General features: G+C 37.3%; 1 protein-coding gene across 4 annotated transcripts in view; it reads right to left on the bottom strand.

The window, feature by feature from the left end:
• Positions 1-26,846, bottom strand: part of LOC149243567 (Acyl-CoA N-acyltransferases (NAT) superfamily protein) — a 163,561-nt gene that overhangs the window by 77,586 nt on the left and 59,129 nt on the right. For all 4 annotated transcript variants that reach the window (XM_089374572.1, XM_089374570.1, XM_089374571.1 and 1 more), the window contains one exon: positions 6,494-6,589. In XM_089374572.1, the coding sequence (XP_089230698.1) occupies positions 6,494-6,589 (96 nt within the window). The remainder of the gene's footprint in view (positions 1-6,493; positions 6,590-26,846) is intronic.

The following is a 26,846-nucleotide window of genomic DNA, read 5'->3' as shown; positions in this document are numbered from 1 at the left end:
CCTCATGTGCACAGAAGTCAGAAAACCCACCATCGGTGTACTCACCACCATTGTCTGATCTCAAGACCTGAATCTTCCTACCTGTCTGCTTTTCCACAAGAGCTTTGAACTCTTTAAAGCAACTGAAGACCTCACCCTTAGTCTTTAGGAAATATATCCAAGTCCTCCTAGAGTAGTCATCATTGAATATAACATAATACTCATAACCACCCAAAGACACGTGAGACATACGACCACTAACATCAGTATGAATCAAGTCTAGTATACCTGTAGATCTGTTGTCGCTCACTAGGAATGGGAACTTGGTGTACTTGCCCAAAGCACACCCTCTGCAAACCTCATAATGCTCGACACTGAAATCAAGAACTCTAGTAGTGATCTCCCTCAGTACTCTCAAAGCTCCATGATGCATATGCTCCATTCTTCGGTGCCATAACTCGCACAAGTCTCTACTGCTGGTGGTACTAGTGTGAGTGTTACTAGATGTGATACTACCAATGCTCCTGCCGACTGAAAACTAAACCTGTATAGTTTCCCTGAGTGGACTCCAATCACTTTGCTTGAAGTGATGGAAGCTCCCCTGGGATGCATCAATCCCTGCCCTCTTGAGAAAGTGACATCAAACCCCTTCTCCTCCATAGCAGACACTGAAATCAAATTCTTCTTCATCCCCGGAACATACGAAACATCCATGACCCTCAAAGGAGACAAAGACTCCCTCTCAAAGGTCACAGTACCCACACCAATAGCTCTCACAGTGCGATCATCTCCTAGTACAATCTCAATATCAAGTACCCTCTCTACAAGCTCTGAAAAGAACTCTCGTGCACCTAGCATATGGCGGGAAGCCCCGCTGTCTATGTACCACACATCGGAAGATGTACTCCTACTAGATGTAGAAATAAATGCAAATTCCTGGTCAAACTGTGAAGCAAACTACTCCACCTCTGTTGAAGCTGCAGTACCCTTCTTCCCCTTGTTCTTCCTCTCAGGACACGTAGCAGCATAGTGTCCCATCTTATGACATGCCCAACATTTGACTTTGGACGTATCCGTATCTTTCTTCTTCTTCTTCTCTTTTCCCTTAGCCCCATCTGATGAGGCCCTTTCTTGGCCTTCCCTTTGTTCTTCCCCATGGTTGTCAAGGCTACATCCTCCTCATCTGCTATCTTCACTCCACCACTGTTAGTCTTTCGTATCTCATGCTGCACACAATCATCCCAGAATCTCTCTCAATTAGGAAGATTCCCCCTAGAGGTAACAGCATCTCCAAAGACCTCCCAAGACTTAGGAAGTCCCGCTATAGCTATCCTGACTAACTCTGTGGGTGCCACTGCCTCACCAATAGCAACCAAATCATCACGTACCTATTTGACCCTGCGAAGATAATGAACTACACTTTCAACGTTTGTCATCCTAATGTTCTTCAATTGTTCTTTGAGTACCATCTTCTTGCTCTCATTGGTACTCTGATAGAAAGTAGTTAGAGCTGTCCACATCTGATATGCATATGTGTTTCCTCTCACCTGAGAAACCACATGATCCTTCAGACTGTCCATCAAAATCCTTTTTGCCTTTGCATTTATTTTTGTGAATTCCACAAGTTCAACTGCAGCAGTAGGAGGTACAACCACTTGCCGCACTATGTCCCAAACTGTTGTCTCCTCAAACACTGTCTTAATTTTGTCCTTCCAAACAGCATAGTTGGATATCCCATCCAATCTGTCCTCTATCCTTATGAACATGGCCATCACTGTTGTCCAAAATTTACAAAACCAAGAAAATGGAGAAATGCACTTTCCAGCACACCTTGTTGTCCCAAAAGTTCAGTTTGTGTGAAATTTCACCTTGCTGTCCCAAAATATTAGTTTGTTGTCCAAAAATTCAGTTTGTTGTCCAAACCACTGTTTGTTGTCCCAAACTACTGTCTGTTGTTCAAACTGCAATTTTCAGCCTGTACCTCTAATACCATGTTGAAATTTGATGACTAAAAAGTTTCCTACAATCCCAACCCGGTTTTAATTTCACCTTATCACTCCCATTCAGTTAAATGCCCTTTCCCATAAACATACATTTAACATATAGAATTCTGGAAATGAAATTTTCAGATTAAAACACATGGGACTGTCAACACATACTGAAAATAAATATGGACATAAACAGACCAACAACACACATAAAAATACACAGATTTTTGGTCAACTTAGACCCAAGCAAAACCCCTTCAATCTTCTCTGAGGAAAACCTGTTAGAGAGCTCTTCAAATTTATTTATCTTTCAAGTTCAAGAAAAATACATTTGCAGACAAACAAAACAACAAAATACAACTTATCTCTTTAGCCCAAAACTCCTTAAAAACTGTGCCCACTTTGCCTCGATTTTCGTGCCCACTTGAAGCTGAAAATATGTATTGTAGGAATATGGACTGTACGGACTACACTATATAGATTCTATACAGGATGTACGGATTCTGTACAGGCTGTACAGATTTTTTCTCTCAAAAACTTCTCTCGAACGGCGTGCAACTTACAGCATTAAATGTTGTTCGTATTGTAACTTCTGTTGTCTTCTATGCCTTGATTTCGTGACCAACTTTGCCCAGAAATCACTCCTTCAGCTTGCTACAACAAATTTCTCCTTCAAAACTTTTCTCCAACTCTCAGCCTGCTTTATCTAATCTGCTCATGAAGAACGAATGCAGTCTCTCTTTTCTTTTCCCCCTTTTGTTTCCCTAAATGACTTTTGGGCAACCATAAGATCTAATGGCTCAGATTCATTTAGAGCAAGGGATGAGAATAAATGTGCATTAATTTTCACTTTCTATTTTTTAAGTCACCCATTAAATAAAGTACCCACATTGTACTTTACATCTAAAGTCACTTTTCACTTTATAATTTAACATTGACTTTACCACTTATAGAATCACTTTCACTTTATAAGTCACAATTAGGAAAAAAATTATTATGGACACTTTTCCCTAGGTAGAGACTAACCCATGGGAAACCACTTGTCCAAGGTAATTAAAAATCAACATCAGCCTCTTCTACATAAAGACAATTATTCACGCATGTGAATTGTAGCAATCAAAGATTCGGTCAATGAGGGGAATATTCTTCTTGTTTTCACTTGCCTTCTCTCTCCTTTGACTCGGCTTCTTCTTCGCTTGGTTCAGAAATACTTCTTGATGATGAATGAATGAGCTCCAAAGAGGTCGAACTTGTCTCTTATATATAGCTGTCCTGGAAGGTCAAATAGTTGCCACTTGGAGGGCTAGGCTGACTTGTCCAAGGAGGGCCGACTTGGTCATCTTGTGGACTTATGACTCATAATAATAATTCAAATTTTCTGCCTTTTAAATGTCCAAATGCAACATGACAAATAAATTTTCTTTTGACTCAAAAATAAATTCTTTTAACTCTAGCATGAAGAACATGCTTGACAAATTATAATAAATACATCAATGATAAATATACATTATGACAACCGAACCTAGTTACAATTTCAACAATGTCCTTGTCTTGGAGCCTTGAAAACGTCTATAGCTCATGGTTTGTATTTCAGACTCAAAAGTAGAAGGATTTTTACAAGACTACACAGTGGTTGCAAGACCAATGGATTGCAAGCAATTAGAAAGAGGCACACAAGTTCAACACCCTAGAGAACCAAAAAATATTGATTGACGGCAAGTTTGGACATAGGGTCCAAGTGAGAGTGTCATACTCTCATGGTGATCCCGATCAGGGCTACGGGTGAGTGACTCCCCCCTTGAATCCATTCCCGAAGCGGGAGTGCATCGGGAGCGACCCGAGAGCATGCTCCCGCAAAAAAAATCACTCCCTAGCTTTCTTCACAAAAATATTTCGCAAAGATGTTCCAAACACAATTTTTTTTCAAAAAACAAGAGTTTTTTGATGGGGCAGCCTAATATTCAAGCCTATGGCCCTAGTATTGATATGAAATTCATGGTAATGTTAAATTCTTAAAGTAAAAGTGACATTCTCCTTTATCTTTCATTTTCATATGGATTCTGACTTCATTGGCTTTCATATGGAGAAAGTAGAATTTTAGATCTCACTCAAAATCCAGCAGACTTATCAATTTTTCAAGATTTCGGGATTGGGGGGATTGCAATGTTTCCGTTGGATTTTGTCATGTACTAGGGTATGGAACTCGTATTTAATCAAGAGAACCAAGCCTTCTATGTACCTTGATGTTAGTGACATTAGTTGTCGAACTCCTCTATCATGACACTATTAAAAATGTGCCCATCACTCAAACAAAATCTTGACTTGATTTGCTACATATTTTCTATCTTATGTTAATGCTTAGAGGGTGACACTAATGACAAATATCCCAAGATAAGTAATGATTTTGATGATAGGTAGGTGTTTGTTGTAGCATGATTTTTTGGATGCTAGAGGCCATCTAGAGCCTATTTGTTGATGTATTTTCAGTTCCAAGATGGATTGCACACGATGTTATTTTGGTTATGTGCACCCTTACATGCTATATAAATGAGAACTTGTAATTTGTGGACCTGTGATTGATGGAGATTATAACTACTAGATGAATGATGTTATATGGTTTAATCCATGTTTTTATGTTTTTTTACCACTAATTCATCATTCTACACGTTTTTGTTGACATATATGCATCAAAATATATAAAAATATACATTATATAAAATTTGCTCCCAAAATCGCTCCCGACCCAGGCGCTTTTGAAATTGTTGCTCCCTGCTCCTGCTTCCGCTCCCTCTCCCAAACAGAGATTATCCCGATTCCATAGGTGAGCATGGGAAAGTGCTCATACATAAAAGATTTATGAAGTAATGTGTTAGAGGAGACAAGTTCCAAATCCAGCACATACTAAGAGAAATTATCAGGATAAGCAGGGCACCAATTGAACGTGGGAACATGTGTCCAAAGGAGTGCAAAAGACACTTGAAACTGGCTCAGGAAATTTTGCAGCAAGAACAGCAAGAAGTATTAAAAATGATCATTATGAAGAAATGTTTGGGATAGTGACCATTTTGATATGGTCATAGTTAAATACATTAAAAGCTTGCAATGTTATGGGAAATAAAGCTTACATGGGTTTTGTGATGTTTAGGACATAGCAGGACCAAAGTGTGTATTAAATATCATGTGAGGGAAATAAATATTTTTGGTGAAATCATACATCTAGAGTGAGGTGTCATAATCTGTAAGACAATGTCTCAAAAGTTATAATCTAACAGAATATACTAAGTTGTGAAAAGGATGGGTAGAGTACAATGTTACGAATATAAATTATATAAAATTAAATAAATATAAATAAATGTGAATACTAAATAATCAAGTAATGATTATGTTAAAAAGTCACTAGTTAAGTGAAAAGACGTTCAATCGTGAAGGGACACTTGCCTAGTATATATGCGGGTCCTCATTGTAACATTCTACATCACTTGTACATTTTTATATATATTAATAAATTATTATTACAAATACCTTTTAAGTACTTTTATGTTAAAGTCAACAAGCTATAATTTTGTTGCTTCAGTGTTTATTATTACAAATACCATTTGTGTATTTTTACATTAAATTCAACAAGCTATAAGTTTTGTTGCTTCATACAATTTTCATAAAGGAATCTCTAAACTTAGTATGAAGTGCCCAAAGTCATTTGGGCTCTATAAAAAGATGTGCTCGTATGCCCTCTACATGGCAACTTGAATCAATGTATATGCTCTCGCTCTCTCTCTCTCTGATTTCTTCTTTTTTATGTCATAGTATGGACACTACCGCGAGAAAAATAATCAGCTGAAAACTTTAAATTAGTTTATTCCTTTAGCATGTAAATAACAGTGTATGGGCACTACCACAAGAAAAATAATCAGCTGAAAATTTTAATTTAATTTATTCCTTTAGCATGTAAATAACAATGTTAGAACTTAGAATGCTCAACTACAACAAGAAATGCATAAAGTATCAACAGTTGGTCATCTTCAGACGAAGTTGGCTGGTTGTATTGAGAGTAATGGGAGGCTAAGAGATATTGCATAAAATAATGTGGGAAATCAAACTCGTGTTTTGTTCAGATGATTTTCTGTTCATCTGGTGTTTATCCTTGTAGCACCTCATGCATTCATGCATGAAAACATATGTAGTATTCAGTCCTCATGCATTCATGCATGAAAACATATGTAGTATTCAGTTAAAGAAATGCTCCAGTTCTAGCTCTTGATAATGGTAAGCATCGCAGTTGTAGTTGTTTCAACTTTTGATATTGATACAAAGATGTTTTACGGTTTACCCGAAATTACAGAGGAATGTGCCTATGCAAAATATAGACTAATGCAGAACTCCATCCTAGTTGAAGGAACAAAATTGTTTACTATTCCCTGGTATAATTTATAAGATTATTTCAATTCAAACCCTTGACAGGTTCAAAATATTCTAGAGTCTTCATCTTTACTACTCTCATCAATATCACAAGCTTTAGAAAATTTTACCTTTGGACGGGTCCCTCCAATTTCATCTGGTAATTGATTTGATTGATTGAGATCAAGTGTTCCAACCACAACTCGTTCTTCTCCATTTATTACAGCCTATTAAAAAGTATATAACCCAAATCAACCAAGATAATCTTTACTGACCATGAGTTATAACCAAACAGTAACTGGTAGTTCTCAAAATCAACATTCACATCAGGATTGCTGAGCAAAAATGCAAGCAACATGCCTTAAAGAATAATTCACCAAAATAAAATTATTGAGACATTAAAGAATTGATACAATGACAAACAATGGTTGCTTATAACTGAACCTTGAACTATAACCAGATTACATTCCCAATTTGAAGATAATTTCTCAAGATTTGACAGTAAGCATGGTAAGCATAGTTTAACCTGCAACCTACCTACTGTTGAAAATGTAACTATGGTTGGTCTTCATAATTGCCATTGTACTTTATTATTATGTATTTATTGTAAAATTGAAAAAGAAGGAAAAGAAAATTGTTTGAAGCATGGGTTTCATGCTCATTTTATTTATTTATTAGGTCAAAGCCTCCATTGTAGGCTTCTAGGGTTTTTCTTAAGTCTTAAGAGTCATTGTCACATTTATTAGACCCTTCTTGGGCTTTTGTATCATGTAAAGAAAATTATTTTTGAGTCAAAACAGATATTTGTCACCTCCTCACCAAGTCGACCCTACCTTGATGAAGTCGGCCCCGATTAGGGCTATTCGATCCTATGGAAGCAGTATAAATAGAAGAAGAGCTCAAACTATTTGGTATCCATCAATCAACAAGTTCGATCTACAATGCAAGAAGAGAAAAGGAAGTGCAAAGACAAGGACAAGAAGGTCAAATCAAAGGAAGGACAAAAATCGAAGTTTTTGGGGCATCTTCTCTCTCACACGTGCGAGTTTTCTAGGGTTTATTGGCAAGTTGCAAGGGCTGAAATTTCTGCAGTCACTGCAGGTCTGAAATTCTGAGTTACAGGGCGGTCGAAATTCCACATTGAAGCAATTTTGAAGGAATTGACTCTCGTTGACTTTGATAGTGCTTATCTACTTGGAAGGATGGATGCTTGATAATTGGAGGTCTTTGTCATGGTCAAAAGGTCTTGGATTGTCTCACTTTGACTTGGTTCAATCATAAAAGAAGAGTTTGACTAGTTTTTCCCCTTGAGAGGGTTTTTGCCCTAGCTGAGTGCCTACATCTTATGTCTTTTGTTTGTGATCTTCATGCATTTTTTATTTGGTAATTGCTTGATAAAAGATAACATAATAAATAAATAAAGAAGCCAACACAAATTACAAGTAATTATGAACAAGAGAGGAATCAAAACCACAATAACTACATGCATTGATTTCTCAACATGGTATCAGAGCTAAGGCGAAGGAAGGACTATTTGAATATCACTTCGTTAGCTATCATTTGAAGGAAAGCACTCTTGAAAGGAAGATCTCTCTCATCAATGGCAAGCTATTTGAAGATGGGACTCGAAACCCTTAAAGATCCCTTAAAAGTTGCAAAAAGCTTTTATAATATTCATAACATGAATTTAACAACTAATACCAAGCAATGGACTAGGAACAATAAATAGATTGGAACTCATATACAACAATTAAAACATCAAAATGTCCAGCAACACAATTTGAGCCATTTTATTAATTTTATGATAAAAGAGTAAATAAAATAGGCTGAAATTTTGGAACCTAGGCTTGCTATGCAAGTTGAGCAAAACCTAGAAAAATGGTCCGGACCCAAGTGGTAGAAATGGCCCTGGAGTGATCTGTGCACTACCAAAAATAATCTACTGCTAACTATTCGCTGGAATGTTGATCTCTGAGCTGAATACTCCTCAGAATGCTCTGAAAATTTAGCTCTAAACTCCTCTCCCAAAACCCAGAAATGGTTTGGGCTGAATCCAGATGATGAAGAAGCCCTCCAAAATGGTGCAAATGGCTCTTTGGCTGGCTATACGCCCTACTGGGTTTTTTCCCTGTATATCACTCAGAAAATTTTGAAAAATTAACCCTAGCCTCTACACACCAATCCCAACAAAACCTAGAAAGGGTTTGGCCCAATTCCGGCTGACCTGGATGACCCCAAAAAGTGTGAATGGCTCTGCCAGGTAGACTCTACGCACTGCTGAAAATGCTCTGCTCAAATCTTCTCCAAATAGTTGTTGAATAGCCACCCAAATTCCACACAAATTCTTCTCTCAAAATTGGCTTTATCTCCAACCCCATTATCTCCCGAAATCTGTTTCTCCTCTCTCTTACGCAATCTTCAGCCAACGAGCTTTGCGCACTATATAAATGAGAGAAATTCAGCGCTGGAGATTCCCTCAATCTTTGCCCTTCAAAATGCCAACAAACTCCTGTTACAGCCAAGGGAAAACTCTCTCCAAGAGCCCAAAATCTCTAACCCAACGCTAATCTAATCTCCTGCAATAAGCTCAAGGGAAGCCCTGAATTGGACTCCCAAACTTCCTCACTAAGGAGACACTCGAAGTTCTCTAAAATGAGGGTGGAATGTCCGCTCGGAATTCCTGTGCTAAACAACACTTTTCTTCTTGTGCTAAACAGCCCCAAGAGAAGATGAAAAGTGAAATGTCAAATATGATCAACAAATGAGTCCCTCCTTTTTATAATTTCTCCCCATGCTTCTAGACTCCCCTTTTAATTATTATTTTATTGTGGGGGCTATTTTCCAATGACTTTTCCTTTCATTTTAATAAATTAATAATTTCTCATCAATCCCCAATAAAATAATACATCACCTTTCTCCAAAATAATATATGTCCCTTTTAATTAATATTACCAAAATTGGGAAAAATTCCCAAGCTCACAAAATTGGGGATATTACAGCTTTGGTGTCAAGATCATCTACAATCTATCTAGAAGAGTCAAAATTGGAGGATTCATAGCAGCACTTACAGGTACATTTGATGATGACAATGCATGGATCATTGATAGTGGAGCCTCAAGACATATGACAGGAGAAAGTGGACAACTACAAACCTTATCAAAAATATCATCATCTCATTTGATAGACTTGGACATAACAAAAGCTATGCAGTTAAAGGTCTTGGATCTACCTCATTGAAACTAGAAGATGGTGGAAAGCTTCATCTCAATGACATCCTCTATGTTCCAGGTTTGAAAAAGAATTTACTTTCTATTTCTTGTCTAGAAGATAAAGGAGATAGGATTGCCTTTATAGATGGAAAAGTTTTTGTTTGGGGAAGAGGCTCTAGTATTGAAAAAGAAAGGGTTATTGGGATTTGTTAAGGAAGATTGTATAGATTTTTAACACATTCTCCCCAAGTTCTTGTTCACATGGATATTAATCCCTCTAAGCTTTGGCATAGAAGATATGGGCACCTTCATTATAAAATATTGCCCTCTCTAATTCAAATGGTAAAAGGCATCCCCAACTTGAAAGAGGATCATGGAGTATGTAAGGGATGTGCTTTAGGAAAGAATACAAGGAAACCATTTTCAAACAGTTACACAAGGTCTAAATAGGTGTAGACCTCATTCATTCCGATGTGTGTGGACCAATGGCAGATAAATCTCTTGGAGAACATCTATATTACGTGACCTTCATTTATGATCACTCTAGGAAGACTTGGATCTATCTTCTCAAAACTAAGGATGAAGTCTTTGAAAAGTTTAAAGATTTCAAATCAAAAGTGGAGAACTTAACAGAAAGAAAGATAAAGACCCTTAGATCTGATAATGGTGGTGAATATACATCTACGGAACTCATAGCCTTTTGCAAGGAAGCAGGTATTAAGAGGGAGCTCATTGTTCCCCATAATCCTGAACAAAATGCAGTAGCAGAAAGAAAGAATAGGACCATTGAGGAATGCATCAAAACCATGATATTTGTCCGAAACATTCCAAAATTCTTATGGGGAGAAGCAGCTATGACATCAGCATACATACAAAACAGAAGTCCTCACGGAATTCTTGAAAATATGGCTCTGAATTCATTGTCCATTTAATGAGACCCTTCTTGGGCTTTTAAATCATGTAAAAAGAATTATTATTGAGTCAAATATGTAATTTGTCACCTCCACACCAAGTCAGCCCTTCCCTGATGAAGTCAGCCTACAAGAGGAAAATTTGACCCATAAAACAGGCTATATATACAAGTGAAGTTCGATCTATTTTCTCACCAACTCAACAAGTTCGATACATAAGAAGGAAGTGCAGAAAAGTGTGAAATTCAAGGAGAAGAAAGAAGGAATTCTAGTCGAAAATTTTGGGCTATCTCTCTCTCTCTTTTATGCGAAGTTACTGGGCTATTTGTTGGGTCGAAGTTCTGCTGCTGGGAAGGTCGAAATTTTGGATTTGTTGGGTCAAAGTGTTGCCGCTACAAGATCGAGGATCTAGATTGAAGTTGTTGGGAGGAAGGGCTGACTTGGTGGTTGGACGATATCTGTATCTAGGTTGAAGAGTCTTGGATTATCTCATCTTAACTATTGAAGGACGAAGTTTGACTGGGTTTTCCCCTAAATAGGGGTTTTGCCCTGGCAGAGTGCCTACATCTTGTGTCTCTTGTTCTTCTTATCTTTATACACACATAATTTGGTAATTGCTTGATGAAAGATAATATAATAAAGAAGTAAAAGAAGCCAAAATAATTCACAAGTAATTCTCAAGAAAGAGAAATCAAACCCTAATTCTACTAGCATTGATTTCTGAACATGGTATCAGAGGTAAGGTCAAGGAAGATTAGAGATCACTCTGTTGGCTTGAAAGAAAAGGCTACTCCCTTGATGATAAGATACCTGAAAATGGGATTCAATATTGCAGGAAGATGGATCAAAAGAATCATCTACAACTTATTCAACAAGGTCAAAAGCAAAGGGCTTTTGGCTGCACTCACAAGTTCACTCAATGATGAAAATGCATGGATTATTGATAGTGGAGCATCAAGACACGTGACAGGATATAGCAAACAAGTTCACACTCTATCAAAGAAACAATCTTCTAATGCAATGGAATTGGGAGACAACAAAAGCTATGTTGTTAAAGGCCTGGGATCAACTTCTTTGAAGTTGGACAATGGAGCAAAGCTACATCTCAACAATATACTCTATGTTCCAGGTTTGAAAAAGAATTTGCTTTCAATTTCTTCCTTAGAAGATAAAGGTGATAGAATTGCTTTTGTAGATGGAAAAGTTTTGGCTTGGGAAAAAAATTCAAGCATCGATAAAGTTAGGGTTATTCGAATACATGAAGGAAGCCTATATAGAGTCATAACACCACGTCCTCAAGCCCTAGCTCACATGGAAATCAATCCCATTGAACTATGGCATAGAAGATATGGACATTTACATTATAAGGTTATTTCCTCTCTCAGTGAATTGGTAAATGGCATTCCCAATATCAAAGAAGATTGTGAAGGAATATGCAAGGGATGTGCCTTAGGAAAGAATACAAGGAAGCCATTTACAAGCAGTGAAACAAGGTCTGAAGAAATATTGGACCTCATTCATTCAGATGTGTGTGGACCTATGTCTGACAAATCACTCAAATGTCATCTTTATTATGTAACCTTCATTGATGATCACTCTAGAAAGACATGGCTCTATCTACTCAAATCAAAGGACGAAGCATTTGAAGAGTTCAAGGAATTGAGCTTTGAAGTAGAGACCTTAACCGAAAGAAGAGTAAAGACTTTGAGATCCAATAATGGTGGAGAATACACTTCAAAAGAAATAATTGCATATTGCAAAAAAGCAGGAATTAATAGGGAGCTTATTGTTCCCTACAATCCCGATCGGAATGGAGTTGCGGAAAGGAAAAATAGAACACTTGAAGAATGTATACGAACAATGATTTTTGATCAAGATATACCAAAATTTCTATGGGGAGAAGCAGCAATGACCATTGTATATATACAAAATAGAAGTCCTCATAGAATCCTCGATAATATGACACCCAAAGAAGCATTCACAAGAAGGAAGCCATGTGTGGACCATCTCTGAATCTTTGGATGTCCCGCCTATATCCACGTTCCAAAGGACAAACAAAAGAAGCTAGATTCTACAAGCACTAAAAGGATTTTCATCGGCTACAGTCTTTCTTCAAAGGCATATAGAATCTACATCAAGGAAGGAAGACATATTGAAGTAAGAAGGGACGTTATATTTGATGAAAATCATGCCTACAAAAGATCCAAAGATATTCCTATTGATTTCGATGACGAAGACATACCACTATTCGAAGAAGAAGAGCATCACGACAATCCTACTACAAATCAAGAAGAAGAAGAAGAAGGATCAAGTGAGCCTCTTCAACCTGTGATCATACCCGACATAACGAAGAGGCCAAATTGGTTAAAAGTTACTCTTGAAGACGCCGAAGGACATGGAGCTGCGAAAGGAATTTTTAAGGAAAGCAAAAGACCAAAAAGATATTCTAGATGTGTTGCATACATGACAAAACTAATAGAAATTGAACCAGCTACATTTGAGGAAGTTGCTCATCAAGAAGTATGGAAGAAGGCTATGCAGGAAGAATATTAATCCTTCATGAAGAATGGGGTTTGGGAAATCGTTCCTAGACCAAGTGACAAATCGATTGTCACTTCTAAATGGATCTACAAGATCAAGCACACTGTTGATGGAAGGATAGGCAAGTACAAAGCTAGATTCGTTGCAATGGGTTTCTCTCCAAAGTAAGGCATAGACTATGAAGAAACCTTTGCACCTACCGCAAAATATACTACTATAAGATCTTTGGTTTCATTGGTTGCAACAATGGGATGGCATATCCATCAAATGGATGTAAAAACAACATTTCTGAATGGAGCCATCGATGAAGAAGTATACGTCGAACAACCTGAAGGCTTTGAAATAAATGGCAAAGAAACTCATGTTTGTCGACTCAAGAAGGCCCTATATGGTTTGAAGCAAGCTCTTAGGGCATGGTATGCAAGAATGGATACATAGCTTCTAAGAATCAAGTGCAGAGCTAAGGATACAAGAATGCAAGAAGATGCTGGCAGCCAAGTTTGAGATGAAGGATCTGGGATTGATGCATCATTACCTAGGTCGGGAAGTATTGCAGAAACCGGGGGAGATATATCTGGCGCAAGGAACATATAAAATCAATTTGTTGCAAAAATTCGGTATGATGAATTCCAAGCCCATGACTACTCCCATGATCACCAATCTCAAGAAGTTGAGAAGCTCTGACTCAAGTCTCATATATCCTACCACCTATTGTAAGTTGGTAGGTTCTCTGATGTATCTGGTAAACACTAGACCAAATATATGTTTTGTTGTGAACATTCTTAGTCAATTTCAGTTGGAGCCTCGTCATGATCATTGGATAGTTGCCAAGCATATATTAAGATATCTACGTGGCACTATACATCACTACCTAAAGTATGATAGCAAGGAAGTCAAGTTGACAGGTTTTACAGATTTTGATTGGGGTGGCAGTGAGACTAATGAAAGAAGCACTACTATTGGATGTTTTAGTTTGGGATCTGTGATGATTTCATGGATGAGTAGAAAGAAAGATCATGTTGCTTTGAGTAGTGTTGAAGCTTAGTATGTGGCTGCATGTGAAGTAGGATGGGAGGTTGTATGGTTAAGGAAACATCTATTAGATTTGTTTGAGAAACCTCTAAGTCCCACTATGATAAATTGTGATAATCAAAGCAGCATTAAGATGTTTGAAGATCTCGTGGTCCATGCAAGGATGAAGCATATCAACAATAAGTACCACTACATTAGAAATTTGGTACAGGATGGGATCGTGAAGCTACAATTTGTCTCGCCCAATGAGCAAGTCGCCGATGTGTTAACATAGTCTCTTCCTAATAAGAAGTTTGAATATCTGAGAAGTATGCTTGGTTTGGTTGATATCACTAATCTTGTTGATAATAAATGTTTAGAAGAGATTTGAGGAGGCATCTTGTGTGATACAAAATGCCTGGGAGGACATCTGGGCGGCATATGTGTTGATGTCTAGTTCCCGAAGTAGGGAGGGTGGTGTTGGTCATAGAGCTTAGACCTTGCATTACGCACCTAATTCCCTGGGTTGATGGTTAGCAAGTAAACCTAATGGTACCTAGAGAAGCTAAAAGCTTTAGTCCATCTTAGTCCCACCTGAATAGATTACCCTGGTCAAGAATCTAGTCTGTGGCACTGTGTGTGCCTAAGTTCTTCGTAGTCCTTGTGTTTTGAGATCTTCCTTGTACTTGTGTATACATGTGTAAATTACGAATACCTCCCTGGTTAAGAGGGAGTGTTGAAGAATGTAACTAGGTTCGGTCTTCATATTTGAGTCATTATGAAATGTATTTATCAAAGAATGAAAAAGAAAAATTTATTATTATTATTACAACGACTTATTAAAGCATGGGTTTCATGCTTGGGTCATCATTTTACAGGTCAAAGTCCCCATTGAGGACTTCTAGGTTTTATATTGATTCATTAGAGTCATTGTCCATTTAATGAGACCCTTCTTAGGCTTTTGAATGATGTAAAAATAATTATTATTGAGTCAAATATGTAATTTGTCACTTCCACACCAATTCGGCCCTTGCCTAATGAAGTCGGCCTACAAGAGGAAAATTCGACCCATAGAAGAGGCTATATATACAAGTGCAGTTCGATCTATTTTCTCACAAACTCAACAAGTTCGAGACACAAGAAGGAAGTGAAGAAAAGTGTGAAGTTCAAGGAGAAGAAGGAAGGATTGTTAGTCGAAATTTTTGGGCTCTCTCTCTCTCTTTTATGTGAAGTTACTGGGCTATTTGTTGGGTTGAAGTTCTGCTACTGGGAAGGTCGAAATTCTGGATTTATTGGGTCAAAGTTTTGCTGCTGGGAAGGTCGAAATTATGGATTTGTTGGGTCGAAGTGTTGCTGCTACAGGGTCAAGGATCTAGATCGTAGTTGTTGGAAGGAAGGGCTAACTTGGTGATTGGAGTAAGTCTGTGTCTAGGTTGAAGAGTCTTGGATTATCTCATCTTAACTATTGAAGGACGAAGTTTGACTGGGTTTTCCCCTAAATAGGGGTTTTGTCCTGGCAGAGTGCCTACATCTTGTGTCTCTTGTTCTTTTGATCTTTATACACACATAATTTGGTAATTGCTTGATGAAAGATAATATAATAAAGAAATAAGAGAAGCCAACATAATTCACAAGTAATTCTCAAGAAAGAGAAATCAAACCCTAATTCTACTAGCATTGATTTCTCAACAATTTGTTGGTTATAGCCTTTCACCAAGGGCTTATAGAATCTACATAAAAGAAGATCATAGAATTAAAGTTAGCGGAGATGTAATATTTGATGAAAACTTTTCATACAAGAAGTCCAAAGATATTCCCATTGAATCCGATGAGGAAGATATCCCACTCTTTGAAGAAGAAGAGCAACATGACAAAGCAGCTATAAATCAAGAAGAAGAAGGACCAAGTGAACCCATTCAACTTACAAGCATTCCCGAAGTAAAGAAGAGGCCAAATTGGTTAAAAGTTACACTTGAAGATGTCAAAGGACATTAAGCAGCAAAAGGTACATTTAGAGAAAGGAAAAGACCAAAGACATATCTAGTAAAGAAGAGGCCAAATTGGTTAAAAGTTACACTTGAAGATGTCAAAGGACATTAAGCAGCAAAAGGTACATTTAGAGAAAGGAAAAGACCAAAGACATACTCTAGATATGCAACATATATGACGAAATTAATTGAAGCCAAACCAACCACATTTGAATAGGCCACTCATCATGACGAATGGAAGAAAGCCATGCAAGACGAATAACAATCAATCATGAAGAATGGGGTTTGGGAAATTGTTCATAGACCTAGTGACAAATTTGTTGTCACCTCTAAATGGATCTACAAAATCAAACATGTTGTTGATGGGAGCATAGATAAATACAAAGAAGGATTTGTAGCAAGAGGTTTCTCTCAAAAGGAAGGTATAGACTACGAAGAAACATATGCTCCTACAGCTAGGTACACTACCATTAGATCCTTGATTCTTTAGTAGCTACTATGGGGATGGAACATCCACCAGATGGATATCAAAATAGCTTTCTTGAATGGACCATAGATGAAGAAGTGTACATTGAACAACAAGAAGGTTTTGAAATACATAGCAAGAAATCTCACATTTGCAGGTTGAAGAAAGCTCTATATGGCTTGAAACAAGCACCTAGAGCTTGGTATGCTAGAATGGATGCCTATCTTTCTAGGATTGTATTTGTCAAAAGTTCTGCAGAATGAAATCTCTACATCAAAGTAGTAAAGAATGAACCAGTCATTATTCTATTATATGTGGATGATTTACTCATTACAAGTGTGGAGCATAGAATTCAAGAATGTAAGAAGATGTTGGCAGCAGAATTTGAAATGAAAGATCTAGGACTTATGCATTACTATTTGGGCTTGGAAGTTTGGCAAAAACCCAGAGAAATCTATCTTGGTCAAGGAAAGTATATCATCAAGATTCTACAAAAGTTTGGTATGATGGATTCCAAGCCTATGACAACTCCAATGATCACCAATTTAAAGAAATTAAGAAGTTCAGATTCTAGCCTCGTTGATCCTACATGTTATCGTCAATTGGTTGGCTCATTGATGTATTTGGTGAATACTAGACCCGATATATGTTATGCAGTGAATGTTCTAAGTCAATTTCAGTTGGAGCCACATCATGATCATTGGATAGTTGCCAAGCATATTTTGAGGTATTTGTGTGGGACTATTCATCATTGTCTAAAGTATGATGGAAAAGAAATCCGATTAACAAGTCTCACTGATTCTGATTAGGGCGACAGTGAGAAAGATGGAAGAAGCACTACAAGTGGTTGAGTAGTTGTTTTAGTCTGGGATCCACAGTGATTTCTTGGATGAGTCGTACACAAGATTAAGTTGCTTTGACTAGTGTTAAGGTTGAATATGTTGTTGGTTGTGAAGTTGTAAAAGAAGTGGTCTGGCTTAGGAAGCTTCCATCAGATTTATTTGGAGGACCTTTGGATCCCATAGTTATACATTGTGATAATCAAAGCAGCATCAAAATTTCTGAAGACCTTGTGTTCCATACCAGAACTAAGCATATTAATAATAAGTACCACTACGTTAAGAGTTTAGCAAAAGATGGGGTCATGAAGCTACAATATGTTCCGACAGATGATCAAGTCGCTCATGTGTTGAAGAAATCTCTCCCCCACAAGAAGTTTGTATATTTTAGAAACATGCTTAGATTGGTGGATATCTCTAATTTGGTTGAGAGGGAGAGATAAGTACCATAAAACTGCCCCTATGATGGCATTTCAGAGGACATCTTGGCCTGGTTAGTATTGAGATATTAGTCATTGTTTGGCCTTGACGATGTCTGGATCCTAGAGTGAGAGGGTATCTTGGTCTTGTGGAGCTCCAATTTAGTGTTGATCTTGATGATGATACATGGATCCCTGTGAGGGTTGGTGTTAGGGCATGGAGGCCTAGATGGTATCTATATGATACCAGCGTTGTTACCTGATGGTACCTATAGAGGCAGTTGCCTTGATGACACCTTAGCCCTTGTTAGGAGGACACCTTGGCAGTTAGGGTATCCCTAGCATTGCATGTGCTAATACTCTTATGTGAACATGTCAATTTGAGTTCATCCTTGTACCTAATTATACAATTATGAATACCTCCCTAGTTAAGAGGAAGAGTTGAAAATGTAACTATGGTTGGTCTTCATAATTGCCACTATACTTTATTATTATGTATTTATCGTAAAATTGAAAAAGAAGAGAAAGAAAATTATTTTGAAACATGGGTTTCATGCTCATTTTATTCATTTAATAGGTCAAAACCTCCACTGTAGGCTTCTAAGGTTTTCTTAAGCCGTAAGAGTCATTGCCACATTTATTAGACCCTTCTTGGGCTTTTGTATCATGTGAAGAAAAAAAATTGAGTCTGTTGACCACTACTGGTCAACTACCCATGCAGTACTCCCCCCTTTGCTTGGTAGAAAGGGGCAGCTCCTGAGCGACGTGTCCGTGCCAGCCTACCATCATCAGCAGTTTGATCTTTCTGATTGTAAACCCAGTCTGCATGTATTAGCTGTAAATAATCTTAGCAGACATGAAGTCATGTATGTAATTTGCCTAGGTGGACCTAACTTTCTAATGATAATCTACGTCCCGGAAGGTTTTTTGTCTCACCGATCCTCGGATCGGCAGAGTTTTCCTTCAAACCTGACCCCAAAGCCGGGATTGATTTTGTCATTAGAACTTTAGGAGAATCCTAGTGTGTTGATCTGCTAGATTATCGTTGTGTCGCAGAGCTGGGTGTTTTGTGAGGGTCTGTATTAAATGGGTTTGTCTCTTAAGATGTAATTTTGTAAAAGTCATGATGTAATGTGTCCTGAGGGTCGAGAAATGTTTTAAATCCCCTCATGAGTCCTAAGTCCTAGGTCCTAGGTGATGTTTCCGAAGGTTTAGTTCAGTGATCCATTTTAAAATGAATTAAAAAATTAAAAAATGGATAAAAATAATAAAATAATGAAAAATAATAAAAAATTAAAAAAATCAAGCAAAAACCCTAACTAATAAAATAATAATATTTTAAGTTAATAAATCGACGAATGAGATCAAGAGAGGTCTTGATCCTCATCAACGATCGAGATCATTTCTACATGGATCACTTGAACTAGCCGTTAGGATCATTTCCTTTATATAGGGTCTTAGGGGATCATCTGAACTGTGAGTCTGTACTGAAAGCTCTTCTTGTAAACTGATTGCTGATTAATAAAAAGACTTTGGGGTTCAAACTGGCTGGTGTTACTCTCTGGAATTGCTGTGAGGTGTTTGTTTTTTTTCTGCATATTTCAGTTTTCAACAGTTAAAATAGCTGATTTTTTCAGAGCATTGTGAGTACAGGTACCTTGCTCACGTGCTAGGGTCTGAATGCTGTAGGGTTTCTGGAAAATGGCAGGTATCTCCATTTTCTCTTGAAATCTAGCAGCATTTCTTGCCCTCTTTTGCTGATGCTTGCTTGAGGTGTGCAGGAAACTTTTAGGTGAAGATTATTTGTGGGCGTTTGGGGAAGTTCTGGGCTGAACCAGCCAACTCCCGCAAACACTTTCTGTGCAGAGCCCAGCTGATTGTTCCCTGGGTTAATCTTTTAAGTTTTATTTCGTGTTTTACATTGAGAGATTTTTCTTTCTGTTCACAGTGAAGTTCAAAATTTCTGATATTCTGAAAATATTTCTGCTCTTATTGTTAAATCTGGCATTTCAGGGTCCAAATCTGTAAATTAATTAGCTGATCTAGGGTTTCAGGTTTTTTACAGTTTTCATTAGGGTTCTGTTTTTCTGTTGCAGGTATAGGGTTTTGTCGTTTTTTGTAATTGCAGGACTGCCGACACACAGTGCACAAGCAGCAGATTTCAACACGAACACCAGTTTTCAGCGTGGACGACAAGGGAAAGTCCATCGATTTACAGTCTTGTATGCTGCTCCACGCTGTTCCATACACCGCACACGCACATTTTCTTGGACTGTTTGTGATGAATATCAGCTAGGAAGGGCTCTCCACGTTGTTCTGCCCGCAATCGCAGAGATTACGCCTGCAAGACTTATACAAATTCTTCCACGCTGTGGCCTCACGTATATGCCCATTGTCAAGAAAAAAGAATCGAGAAACGAAATAGATCGGGCTGGCTTGTATATGCGTAGCCGTCAACGTTTGGAGTTTATTTTGCTGCGTACCATGAAAAATGTGACTGTGCGATTTGGCTCAGACTTCATTCACATAGACGGGTTAACCAGATAATTATTTGAAGTTTCTTGCTATAATCGCATCAGAGGACGCGTGCTCAACCCACACGGGGATACCTTCAGCGTATGCTTATCTGGAACGAAACAGTCAAATTCAGAGTCCCACGAATCTTGCATATATGCATTGGTAGCAGAGGCTGCGGTACCCATCACTTGCGTGTTGAAGCCGTAAGGATTCGGTCATCGCCAGAGGTCGTATTCCATTGTAAATGCGTGGCTGCAGGGTATTACGTTTCCAGCAAATCTTTAGATGCGTTCCGCGACTTTCTGTTGATGCGTTTTGGTGAGTTTCCATTCACAAATGTCAGGCCATCACGCAGGTAAAATCTAAGCGTTTCCAATTTTTTAATCACCGCTAAAATTTCGCATTTTTGCTGAGCCCGAAATCTGTCAATCCGTCATTTTTCTCCGCCTGTGGTATTTTTTCTATTCGGCTAGGGTTATATCGATTTGTCCCAGGTCGATTCGATAAACTTGTGGTTTGACTGCTATATTCATATGCCCAAGTAGTTTTACGATGCTGAGTGCTTATTTGAAAAGGCGTGGGTTTGTTTAGACGGCTAGGGTAACATACGTTGGCATTTTTGATTTGATGCGTTTTGAATTTTTTTTTATTTCATGTTAATAGGCATAGGTTAACTTTGATTTTTGTATAGTTAGTTTTCATATAAAAATCAAAATAAAAAAAAATGCGTTTATGTTTAGGCTTGTTTAGAACCTAACTTTATTTTTATTTTTTCGATTTAGAGTTTAGACTTTAGATTTTTGTTAGGTTTTAAATATTTAGATTTTAATTTAATTTTTAGGATTAATTTAAATTTTGTATAGTTTAGTTTTATTTTATATTTTAGATTAATCTTTAAATCTCATTTTTTTTATGGTTTTAAAAAAAAAAAAGAAATAAAAATAAAAAGATTTTGTTTAGTTTTGTTTTTTTTTAAGACTTAGGTTTATCTTTTTGTATAGTTAATTTTTTAGATTTTTAGAATAGATTTTAAAATTTTAATTTTTTAGATTTTCATTTTTTTTTTTTAAAAATAAAAAATAAAAAATAAAAAATAAAAATAAAAAAATAAAAAAAAATTAAAAAAAAAAATAAAAAAAAAACTTTAAAAATAAAAATATAAAAATAAAAATTTTTTGTGGAAAGTTATTTTTGCGAGATTCAGTTATTATCATGCTATATCTTTCACGCTGAATATTCTAGGTCGAGATGCGAAATTGATATCTGGTTAACGGTTTATAATTCTCGTGGTATTTTAAGGCATTTATCTTTTAAAATTTTCTGTTGTTGGATATCGTTTTGGTCATTCTAAAGAGCATTGTGTTTTCGCTGATGATAGATGGTTGCTGTTCATGGTCCATGTTTCTATATCATTTAAAAAGTAATCATTTAAACATTAACTCCACAAGGCACTGGTCTGCAATTTATCAAATCCATCGAGCCCTTTTATCATCGTATCTCGTGTCTCCCAACCAACTGGTCGACAGTTGGTCTCATCACCCCACAGGGTCTACCCCCCTTAGCCGCGGGAGACAGGCTTAAACGGAGGGATCGGGGATCAGAGTGACAGCCCCCGATCCGAGCGTTGTCGTGCCAATCTGCGCGACAACATTTTTTGGCGCCGTTGCCGGGGACAGAGTTTTTCTGTTCTTGGGGTTTCATCGACATTCATCTTCACATCTTCTCACCTCTCATTTGAGCTGGCAGATTCAATATTCTGGCATCTTTTCATCATATATCAGCAGCATCTCTTCGGTTTTGTTTCTTGTTTGGGTGGCGACTCCACTTTTCTCATTTTTCCCAGTCAAGAATCTTTCCTCGTATCTGCTTGTGGTTTCTTCTTGGATCTTAGAATCAGTTTTATTGTTCAAGTGGCGACTCCACTTCTTTCACCTTTTGATTTTCTTGAGCAAAGAGCTAGTTCTATCATCCATCTGATCCCTTATTGTTCATCATGGATTATTCATTTAAACCATGTCGTTTTACTCACCGTCTCCATGATCTTCCGGAGGAGGCCACTCCTAAATTACCTATTTTTTCAGGTGGTTATCCAATCGCTGTTAGAAGGCATCTAGGCTTGTTTGATCGCATCATGATCATATATTGCAGATCCCCTCAGTTTAATCATGAAGATATCAAAATGCGTTTATTTGTCCTTACTTTAGAAGATGATGCTTTAAATTGGTTTAACAGTTTTCCTAAGGATTCTTTCACTTCTTTAGAAGACATTGTTGATGCTTTTAAAGATAGATATGGTTATCCAAACAGATTGCCTTCTAAAATTGTTGATCATAAAGAAAGTAATTCAGCTGTTGAAGAAAGATTTCAAGATCAGAATGTGTCATCAACCGGAAATATTGCAGATCATCATAGTGGAAAAGCAAGGACAAATAATAGTGAAAAGGAAGAACAAAAGCAAATTATACAAGATCTAATGATGCTGGTAAGAAATATGGAAAGCAATCAAACTAGTCTTATCAATGATGTCAAAACTTTATGCACCCACCTAGAAAAACGTAATAGGGAGTTGGAGCTCACGCAAAATCAGCATGCTAAGGAAATTGAGGCCATAAAAACTAATTATGAAACAGAAATTAGAATCATGCATAGCAAGATGTCAGTCTTAGAGGAAAATATGGTGACCATGAAAACTGATCATGATAGGGAAATTGACTCTATGCAAAATAAGCTATTAACCATGGATGAGGAAATGACCATCATGACTTTCAATCATAATAATCAAGTGGCTGACATACAAGCAAATCATAAAGAAGAAATAAATTTTATGCAGCATTGCTTGATGGACATAAAGGAAGTGAATGATAAAGTAATAAAAGACATGCAAGAGCACCATGCCAGACAAATCAGTGCTGTAAAGGTTGAACACTCTAGTCAGATAGATGCATTTAGAATACAAGTTCAAAGGTTTCAGCAATTGGAAGATGAAAGAAACCGGGTGACATCAATAGATCAGGAGCCTTCTCATGTGCTGCAACAAGATCCATCTTATTATGAGGAGGTTGTTGATTCGATTGAAAGATGGTTAATTGAAGGTGATCCGGACAGACTTAAGAATGATAAAGATCAGATGCGGGCTAAAGAAGGACATATCATGCGTACTTCATCTGATAGTTTTGAAACAGAAAGTTCCAGGTCATCAATAATTCCACCTGCCAGAAAGAAAAAACGTAAGAGAAAGAAGATGAGACGAAGATTTGATACATCAGACGGCCGTGAGCAGCTTGATTTTCGGATAGGAAAAAGTCCTACCATATGCAAAATTGGACATGGCACATCCGACAAGCAGCCCACAGATTTGCCTGAAAGCAGGCAAATGCTTAGTATGCACTATATTGAACACATCTGATGCCGTAGGGCATCCTTTTGTATCGTATTGCTAACCCTACTCCTTGTTTTTCCGCATTTTCATTTCTGCTTTAGATAGTTAATAAATGAAGAGCTTTTATCTTTATTGTGCTTAATGTTATATGATGATTTTTGGATGGACGCTACTTATTTTTGTGTTGTATGGATGCAGATTCTGGATTCTCACATTCCTGCAAGCAGCAACGTGTCCCCAAGTGGAGCCAGATGTTGACCACTACTGGTCAACTACCCATGCAGTACTCCCCCCTTTGCTTGGCAGAAAGGGGCAGCTCCTGAGCGACGTGTCCGTGCCAGCCTACCATCATCAGCAGTTTGATCTTTCTGATTGTAAACCCAGTCTGCATGTATTAGCTGTAAATAATCTTAGCAGACATGAAGTCATGTATGTAATTTGCCTAGGTGGACCTAACTTTCTAATGATAATCTACGTCCCGGAAGGTTTTTTGTCTCACCGATCCTCGGATCGGCAGAGTTTTCCTTCAAACCTGACCCCAAAGCCGGGATTGATTTTGTCATTAGAACTTTAGGAGAATCCTAGTGTGTTGATCTGCTAGATTATCGTTGTGTCGCAGAGCTGGGTGTTTTGTGAGGGTCTGTATTAAATGGGTTTGTCCCTTAAGATGTAATTTTGTAAAAGTCATGATGTAATGTGTCCTGAGGGTCGAGAAATGTTTTAAATCCCCTCATGAGTCCTAAGTCCTAGGTCCTAGGTGATGTTTCCGAAGGTTTAGTTCAGTGATCCATTTTAAAATGAATTAAAAAATTAAAAAATGGATAAAAATAATAAAATAATGAAAAATAATAAAAAATTAAAAAAATCAAGCAAAAACCCTAACTAATAAAATAATAATATTTTAAGTTAATAAATCGACGAATGAGATCAAGAGAGGTCTTGATCCTCATCAACGATCGAGATCATTTCTACATGGATCACTTGAACTAGCCGTTAGGATCATTTCCTTTATATAGGGTCTTAGGGGATCATCTGAACTGTGAGTCTGTACTGAAAGCTCTTCTTGTAAACTGATTGCTGATTAATAAAAAGACTTTGGGGTTCAAACTGGCTGGTGTTACTCTCTGGAATTGCTGTGAGGTGTTTGTTTTTTTTCTGCATATTTCAGTTTTCAACAGTTAAAATAGCTGATTTTTTCAGAGCATTGTGAGTACAGGTACCTTGCTCACGTGCTAGGGTCTGAATGCTGTAGGGTTTCTGGAAAATGGCAGGTATCTCCATTTTCTCTTGAAATCTAGCAGCATTTCTTGCCCTCTTTTGCTGATGCTTGCTTGAGGTGTGCAGGAAACTTTTAGGTGAAGATTATTTGTGGGCGTTTGGGGAAGTTCTGGGCTGAACCAGCCGACTCCCGCAAGCACTTTCTGTGCAGAGCCCAGCTGATTGTTCCCTGGGTTAATCTTTTAAGTTTTATTTCGTGTTTCACATTGAGAGATTTTTCTTTCTGTTCACAGTGAAGTTCAAAATTTTTGATATTCTGAAAATATTTCTGCTCTTATTGTTAAATCTGGCATTTCAGGGGCCAAATCTGTAAATTAATTAGCTGATCTAGGGTTTCAGGTTTTTTTTTTTTACAGTTTTCATTAGGGTTCTGTTTTTCTGTTGCAGGTATAGGGTTTTGTCGTTTTTTTTGTAATTGCAGGACTGCCGACACACAGTGCACAAGCAGCAGATTTCAACACGATCACCAGTTTTCAGCGTGGACGACAAGGGAAAGTCCATCGATTTACAGTCTTGTATGCTGCTCCACGCTGTTCCATACACCGCACACGCACATTTTCTTGGACTGTTTGTGATGAATATCAGCTAGGAAGGGCTCTCCACGTTGTTCTGCCTGCCATCGCAGAGATTACGCCTGCAAGACTTATACAAATTCTGCCACGCTGTGGCCTCACGTGTACGCCCATTGTCAAGAAAAAAGAATCGAGAAACGAAATAGATCGGGCTGGCTTGTATATGCGTAGCCGTCAACGGTTGGAGTTTATTTTGCTGCGTACCATGAAAAATGTGACTGTGCGATTTGGCTCAGACTTCATTCACATAGACGGGTTAACCAGATAATTATTTGAAGTTTCTTGCTATAATCGCATCAGAGGATGCGTGCTCAACCCACACGGGGATACCTTCAGCGTATGTGTATCTGGAACGAAACAGTCACATTTAGAGTCCCACGAATCTTGCATATACGCATTGGTAGCAGAGGCTGCGGTACCCATCACCTGCGTATTGAAGCCGTAAGGATTCGGTCATCGCCAGAGGTCGTATTCCATTGTAAATGCGTGGCTGCAGGGTATTACGTTTCCAGCAAATCTTTAGATGCGTTCCGCGACTTTCTGTTGATGCGTTTTGGTGAGTTTCCATTCACAAATGTCAGGCCATCACGCAGGTAAAATCTAAGCGTTTCCAATTTTTTAATCACCGCTAAAATTTCGCATTTTTGCTGAGCCCGAAATCTGTCAATCCGTCATTTTTCTCCGCCTGTGGTATTTTTTCTATTCGGCTAGGGTTATATCGATTTGTCCCAGGTCGATTCGATAAACTTGTGGTTTGACTGCTATATTCATATGCCCAAGTAGTTTTACGATGCTGAGTGCTTATTTGAAAAGGCGTGGGTTTGTTTAGACGGCTAGGGTAACATACGTTGGCATTTTTGATTTGATGCGTTTTGAATTTTTTTTTATTTCATGTTAATAGGCATAGGTTAACTTTGATTTTTGTATAGTTAGTTTTCATATAAAAATCAAAATAAAAAAAAATGCGTTTATGTTTAGGCTTGTTTAGAACCTAACTTTATTTTTATTTTTTCGATTTAGAGTTTAGACTTTAGATTTTTGTTAGGTTTTAAATATTTAGATTTTAATTTAATTTTTAGGATTAATTTAAATTTTGTATAGTTTAGTTTTATTTTATATTTTAGATTAATCTTTAAATCTCATTTTTTTTATGGTTTTAAAAAAAAAAAAGAAATAAAAATAAAAAGATTTTGTTTAGTTTTGTTTTTTTTAGACTTAGGTTTATCTTTTTGTATAGTTAATTTTTAGATTTTTAGAATAGATTTTAAAATTTTAATTTTTTAGATTTTCATTTTTTTTTTTTTTAAATAAAAAATAAAAAATAAAAAATAAAAATAAAAAAATTAAAAAAAAT

The sequence above is a fragment of the Pinus tabuliformis genome, chromosome 8, assembly GCF_031772625.1.
Source record: "Pinus tabuliformis cultivar Carrire ecotype Pingquan chromosome 8, CPIR1, whole genome shotgun sequence".
NCBI classification, from domain to species: Eukaryota; Viridiplantae; Streptophyta; class Pinopsida; order Pinales; family Pinaceae; genus Pinus; species Pinus tabuliformis.
This window is presented reverse-complemented; position numbering and strand designations above follow the sequence as displayed.